Source organism: Meriones unguiculatus, chromosome 12, assembly GCF_030254825.1.
Source record: "Meriones unguiculatus strain TT.TT164.6M chromosome 12, Bangor_MerUng_6.1, whole genome shotgun sequence".
NCBI classification, from domain to species: Eukaryota; Metazoa; Chordata; class Mammalia; order Rodentia; family Muridae; genus Meriones; species Meriones unguiculatus.
This window is the reverse complement of record NC_083360.1, coordinates 80,372,125-80,379,382: the sequence shown is the minus strand read 5'-3', so window position 1 is coordinate 80,379,382 and position 7,258 is coordinate 80,372,125. Positions and strand designations below refer to the sequence as shown.

General features: G+C 42.7%; 1 protein-coding gene across 1 annotated transcript; it reads right to left on the bottom strand.

The window, feature by feature from the left end:
• Positions 1 to 1,843: 1,843 nt before the first annotated feature.
• On the bottom strand, positions 1,844 to 4,563 carry LOC110541934 (PRAME family member 12-like). Its single transcript, XM_021628610.2, has 3 exons — positions 4,277 to 4,563; positions 3,281 to 3,853; positions 1,844 to 2,411 (listed from the first exon to the last, which is right to left on the bottom strand). The coding sequence occupies exons 1-3, from the start codon at positions 4,561 to 4,563 to the stop codon at positions 1,844 to 1,846; spliced, it is 1,428 nt and encodes a 475-aa protein (XP_021484285.2).
• Positions 4,564 to 7,258: the final 2,695 nt, after the last annotated feature.

The following is a 7,258-nucleotide window of genomic DNA, read 5'->3' as shown; positions in this document are numbered from 1 at the left end:
CTGTTTTTCCAATATTGAAATAAACACATTTTTAGAAGAAATCTGTTTGGCAATATCAAAATAAACTGCCCCTTTTTTAAGGAATGAAGTCACAAAGTAAAACCATAATTTTAAAAGTGAAAACCAAATTTTATCAATGCAAACAATTTAAGTGTATTATTTTGATGTTATAAATTTTGGTTGCGAGCAACAAAAGTCCTTGTATACAAACACATGGAGGTTCAGTATTAATATTTTATATAAACAGAGTTTCAAGCCTTATAATTTTTATAAACCAAATAAGAAAAAAAATTTAAGGTGAAAGTTCAAGATTCTCAATTATTAGCTGGTGAAAGCAGAGGCTCAGCACCTCAGTTTCAGGACCTTCACCCTATCCTGGACCCAGAAGAGATGAAGCAGATCTGAGGAGGACACTAAGTCATACTATTTTAACTAATTAAGAAAACTGCAGTTTTGATTATGTATCATGTCAAAATGATAAAATAATGAAAAGGGTTCTTATGGAAACTTCCCCCTTCTTTTTTGCCCTTCCCTTCCCCCCTTCCCTTAATAAACCTCCCATATGGAACCTGTCATGTGGCATGATTTTTGAACCTGCCACGTAACTCTGTTGCACAATCCTAACAAACCCCATGGAGACTGAGCTGCCTATGGGCTACATCAGAGTAGGAGTCTTGCTTAGGTCCTTGCATGGTCCTTGGTTGCAGCATCGGTTCTCTACAGGCCCTTCAAATCTTTTTATTTTAATTCATTATTATTTTTATTTTATGTACACTGGTGTTTTGCCTACATAGGGTGTGAGGGCATCAGAGCTCCTGGAGTTACAGGAGTCACAGTTGTGAGCTGCCATGTGGCTACCTGGTCCTCTGGAAGTGCAGCCACTGCTCTTAATGGCTGCCCTGCCCCCCTTCCAGATTTGTTAATTGCTCTGTAGATGAGTATCTCCTGTGCTGACATGGAATTGAATTTGATGTTGAGGCCTGCAGGAAGCCTCTTCAGGTGTTTACCTTGCCCATTCCTTGTCCATTTCACTTCAGCTTCTGCTTTATTTTATTTTATTTATTTTATTTTATTTTATTTTATTTTATTTTATTTTATTTTATTTTATTTTTAGCCATCTTGAGTAGCATTATACAAGGTTCTAAAGGCTTCTATTGTGGTATTTCCCATCCTTAACTCTCTTCTTGACTATTTCCCAAATGACTTACAAAATCTAAGGAGTTCTCAGTTTGTCTCCAGCTGGAGTAAACTGTCTGTGGAGTTGTCCTACTCCTTGTTTTATGAACAAAATTATATCTAGTCCATTTTACCAAAGTAGACTAAGGAGCCAGATGCTGGGAGGAAAACTTGATAGCTCAGAGAAGCAGAGAAAACACCTAGCTGACCTTCCTACATAGCTCATATCCCAGAGGAAAAAGCAGAAACCCAAAAGCTGAAGGCCGAAAGCCCCTTCTTTCCCATGCTGTCTTAAATATCATTTTCTCTAAGTTTCTCCTTTCTACTTAATTCCCTATCAGCTAGTTTCTTGCTCTGCCTCTTGGCCTAGAGTTAACATTATTTATCTCCTGTTTACAGAAATTTCTTCAATTAAAGAAATGTTCTAAGGTTTAGCCACACCACATCCTACTGTTTACAAAGACAGAAAGTTCTTGTGTTAAATGTGTTGTACAGGAGATAAGCACCTTTACAACTGGAAGCAGATAGTTTGAGTTCAAAAATTTCAGGGTTCACAAAGAAATCAAATATCCTAAAACACCAAACTGTGTCTAAAACCACCTGTTCTGGAACCCCTTGATGAAGGTCCTTTTACTTGAATTTCATTTCTTAGCATCCAGAAGCATGTTTACTGCCAACATGGACAAAGTTTGGTCTCCATGTCATAGACACAGCGCTGACAACATTCAATGCAGATGGTTGTAGCAAATGCCATTGTCTTAGGCTGCCTTTTGGCCATGACTATGCCCCGGAGCTCCAGACACAGTTGGGCAAATCTGTCCACGAGGATATTATATGGGTTATCATAACACTCTAGAGGGGCAGGGTACAGCTCTACAGCCAGCTGATTTAGATTGGCCATGCATTGCAGAAGGTCCTTCAGTGCAGCACTGGAGAAGTCATTGTCACAGAAATTGACCTTGGTGAGCTGGGAGCACTGGCTCAGGGCCGGCAGAAGGACACTGAGGTGAGAGTCCTCCAAGCTGCAGCGCTTTAACTCCAGTGTCTGCAGAGTATCTGCCGCATTCTCTAGGAGTCGCCGCAGACCTCTGGGATGTGACATGGATAACTCCATACGACTGAGATGCAGGTGTTTCAGTTGACAGAGCCTCGGGCACTGTGACAAGAATTTGAAGTCTGACAGTGAGAGATGGCAGAGAGTGATAGACAGGGACTCCAACGGGGTCATCAGGCATCTAGGGAAAGAACAGAAAATTAGTTCTTTCTCACGAGGTTCGAGGACATTAGTAAAGTTGACACTGAGACAGGTAGACCACATATGCAAAGTTAGTCAATGCTCATACTGAAGATCAATACTCAAGGTACAGCTTGTTGGGGTCTGGTCATATCATTGTCTCCTGAGGTACAGCGCTATCAGCTGGGATGGTCTCAGAACACAGATCTGCATCTTCCCATCCTCACACTGTCGAACAAAACACTACAGCTTGCCACCTCATGCCAGGACGGCATACCCAGAAAGGAACATCACAGAGACATCCTGCCATGTGCAAGGTTTCATCCTGGTCCTTACTCTCTACCACAACCTCTATCCCCTATTTTATTGCTCTACCCATGAAACTGATGACCTCCAACCCACTGTGTCCCATTTCCATGTACTAAGTCCCAAACTACGTTCAAATCATCCTTTCCTTCAGGGGAACTAAGGCTGACAGTGCTGTCAATAGAAGAACAACCTGGTTTTTATACAAAACTCCTCTAGAAATTGTTTATGTTTGGTTTCTCCCCAGCTCAAGTCCCTTTCATTAGATTAAACAGGATCCCAAAGGGAAAAACCCAAAGATCACTCACTGCCTCTCACCCACTGATGCAACTGACATACTTGCAAGGCAGCTCTCCATATATCTCCTGCCCTAGCTCAAACTTTCCTCAATCAAAGGGCAACTCAAGAGAGCTCTCCTAAGAAAATAACAACCCACTTGGATAGTTTAATGAGTCTGTCACTGTAAACTCCACTGTGGCTGGTAGACCTCAGGTGTCCATTAATGCTCAAAGTCAAGGAAAGGGATTGCTGACATGGCAGACGCAGCTTTCCATCATGCCTTACCTGCACAACTGTTTCACATTGTCAGTAGAAAAGTAGACACCATTCAGGTAGAGATGCTGGAGACAGTTGAGTTTGGAGAACTGAGTAAGCAACTTCTGAAGACACATTTCAGTAGATTCACTCTCCGTGAACAAGGCATTGAGACTTAGATGGCATTTGTGGAGATTTCTCATCTGGCCAAGGCAATATGCAATGGAATTCGGGGAGGACAGGGTCTTAATTGTTATTATTTCCAATTCTTCAATGTAGTGTGGCTGGAAAGTGTCCAAGACTGCCATGATGGTCTCCACAGGGAAGTCACAGATCTGCATCTTCAGACAGCACAGCTGCACAGAGCCCTTTCTCTGCTGGGCCCACTGCAACAAGCATATTTGGTGTTCTTGCAGATGGAAGCAGAGGTTCAGGTCAGTGACCACCTTCAAAGGCTGCCACAGGGCATTTGTATGAAGGGACTTTACTACTTGATTTCCTCTCCCAGAATCTTCTGAGTGGGCTTCATCCTCTCTTCCAGCCCACACATCCCAGAAATCTTGGTGTACATTCCTTAAATCCAGCACTTGAAGCTTGCATCTTCTGTGAAGAGAAAAGGTAAAGTTTCATAATGTAAACCAGCAACCATACTAGAGGCAGCATATATCTCACTATTCTAATGTCAGCTCCATCATAGCACCTCACACCTGCAAGGCAAGGATGCTTTGCCTGAGCTGCATCTGTAGACCTGCCCTGCTTCCCTCCCCTTGGTGTTGACTTGTCTCTTCTACAATTAGAACAAACAGGGAAAGTCTCATCCTACTAAATCTACTAAATCTACTCTGAGCTGTCCTCTATTCCTGACTGTCATTTATATCTGCTCTCAATGTAAACACTAGTTCCACAGACCTCCAATTCCATGACTCCCGAAGTCTCTGTCTACTTTGACCCCATTTTCCCTGACCACACCTGTGTCTTACCACTAGCCCAGTGATTCTACTTCTAGCCTCCTTGTGCCTTGCTTACCTGGGACGGGCCTTCTGGGTAAGCAGCATGTCTATGCCATGCAGCACAGCTTGCAAGGTCTCCACTTCAGGGGTCTTCATCAGTGCCCCCACAGGGAGGCAAGGAAAAGGCCAGGCTGCCACCATTGCCTTCAATATCTTTGTGTGTCTGCCTTTGAAGGCCTCCTCGAACAGTGGTGGGAAGAGCATAATGGGCATGCAGTCCAGAGAAGAGATGGCCAAGGCTTCATTCCTCAGCAGCCCCTGCATGGCCAGTTGGTGGAGTGTGGGAGGATGGTAGATGTTCATCCTGATATCCAGTCAGAAAGCACCTGTGAAGCATTTAACATACATAGTTTCAGCCTAAGTTCTGAAAATTCCTATTTCTCCCACATCACAGGAGCCCAAAGGCTAGAGTCCATGCTCTGGCAGTAATGGAGAACTCATACTGCCCAGTTATCCAATCTGGTGGTCTCTAAGCCATACTTCCATCACTCTCAGCATGTGGATTCTCTTATTAGTGCCCACAGAGGAACACATTAACCATTGTCCCACCAGGTACCCACCCTGCTCCTCTGAATCTCATGCCTAGTGAGAACAATGGTTATGGAGGAACATGCAATCAGAGCAGACTGCTGTTACAGGAAAAAGACACTGAATAAATTTCTAGGACCTCAAGGACATGTACTGCTGGTGTCACAGGGCCAACCCTTCCTTATTGTCCTTTCAAGAAACTGATCCCTCTTCAGAAGGACTGAGGTGAATCTATAAGAAGCTGTCTGCATGTACTACTTCTCATCCTGTTGGAGACCAGTGAGGGATTACAGGGCTACATTCCCAGGTCTTATATTTCATTTTGTTTAATTTTATGTAAAGATAAGTTTTCTTCATGCAGCCAACTCTAGCCTGGAATGTGATCTTTTTTGCTTGGGACATTAATTCTAGTTTTCAGATGTGCCTGTTATATGCTACGTAGCTCCCATCTCATGTATATATGAAATACACACACACACACATGCATTCACACACACAGACAAGTGTGTGTGTGTGTGTGTGTGTGTGTGTGTGTGTCCTCACTTTAGAGGATCTCAAGCAAGTAGACAAAGCTGAGCAACCACAGTTCTTTAACCTTCGTTCCCAGAGAAGCTGGAATATGGTTTTTTGCATGAAGTCATCCCCAGCACTGTTTGTAGAGGACAATTAAGAGAAAATTTTCTGTTCATTTAATTGCAAAACCATAATCGGTGAAACATAGTTTAAGATACTGTAAAGGCTTAAACTACTTTCTAATTTAACATCTTAATTGAAATTCCAGAATAATCCTAGAACTCTGGAGAGAGGCAGAAAAATATAGAGTTCAAGGCCAACCTTGGTTATTTGAGACCCTGTCTCTAAAAACTCAACAGAACAAAAAAACTGACATGGAAATTCCCATGTAATGTCCATTTCTCATTAAAACCAAATTATACCAAGTCTAAAAATTCTAAATTGGAAATGCAACAGTAGCTTGATGGAGATAAGGCTAGCCCAGCATGCAAGAGGCCTCCAGATGGAGGTGAGTGACTTACCTGATATGAACACTGGTCACAAGGCTCCTGTTCCCAGCTAGGTCAGGCAGTGACTGCAGGCTCCAGGACTCTGATGTTCTACCATCACTCCTCTACTGCTTTTATACACCTTCCTCCTTGCCCCACCCTTGTATCCCCTCTTTCCTTCCACAAGTTCCTGTCTGATTGGTCCAATGAGACTCCACCCACTTTATCCTATGAAGATTGATTTTTCCTACATGGGTTGATTGAATTAGACTTTAGATCTTGTGGAATCAAAAGTACTGATCTATAAGGTCAAGATTCTGCTGGGTGTGGTGGCACATGTCTTTAATCCCAGCCATTGGGAGGCAGAGGCAGGCAGATCTCAATGAGTTCAGGATTATACTGGTGGGCAAAGCTAGTGCCTTGATGGCCAGAGCTGTGTACAGTGAAAACAAGTCTAGAAAAAAAAAATAAACAAGGAAAAAACCCAGATTAACTAGCAGTCAACTTTCCATTGCTTGCTTGCTTGACTCATTTTGTATGTGTATTTACATGCCCTTATTTATGTATGCGTGCATTCTAGTGTGTTCGGTGTTAGTGTCTGTGTGTGTGTTTGTTTCACTGTGGGTTTCATTGTGTATGTTTGTACTTGAGTAAGTAGTGTATTTTAGGTTAGCCAAAGATCACATAGTGAAATTTTTGTCTCAAAACGACAAAATAAAAAACAAACACAAAACTAAGAAATAAAACACCCATGTGAATATGTTGCAGATGTGAAAGGGCTGAGGTAGGCCGGGAGAACGTATACTTCTAGCTATGAAGATTTGTTTGGATGATGCCTTGATCGAGGAGTTTAGAACCATCAGGACCAAGATGGATACTTTCTCTCATAGTGTGAAGCAAAGCATTATGACATGAAAGTCAACAAAACAATAAAGCTTTATTAATACACCTGTGTGATCTCAGCATGTGGTACACACCTTTCATGTCCAGAAGCAAAGGCAGGATCTCTGCGGGTTTCAGGTCAGCCTGATCCACACAATGATAACATATTTTCTAGCCCTGCGTAGTGGAGCTTGCCTTTAATCTCAGTAGTTTGGAGGCAGAGGCAGGTCTATTCCTCTGAGTTTATGGTGAGCCAGGTCTACAGATGGAATTTTCCAGACATCTAGAGGGCCGTGAGATCTTGCCTGGGGTGGGGAGAGCTATATTAAAACATCTATGCAATCCTAGCATGTTGTATACTCCTTCAATTTTGCACTCCAAAAGCAGAGGCAGAAGGATCTCTGTGAGTTTCAGGCCAGCCTGCTACACACAGTGAGAACCTGTCAAACACCAGCACCAAGTTTCAAACAGAAATCAGTGGTGGCTTTCTTGAAGAAAAACAGTAGAGACCTCAGTACAGCAAATGGCCTTTTAGCATTCCCTTAATCACAGATCCTAAGAAGGCACTTGTTCCATTCCCGATGATC

Excerpts from the sequence above, each read along its gene's own strand:
- LOC110541934 (XM_021628610.2), bottom strand. The coding sequence starts at position 4,563 with ATGAACATCTACCATCCTCCCACACTCCACCAACTGGCCATGCAGGGG. Across the intron at positions 3,854-4,276 it reads ACCCAGAAGGCCCGTCCCAG|AAGATGCAAGCTTCAAGTGC; the intron begins GTAAGCAAGGCA and ends TTCTCTTCACAG. Across the intron at positions 2,412-3,280 it reads AATGTGAAACAGTTGTGCAG|ATGCCTGATGACCCCGTTGG; the intron begins GTAAGGCATGAT and ends TTCTTTCCCTAG.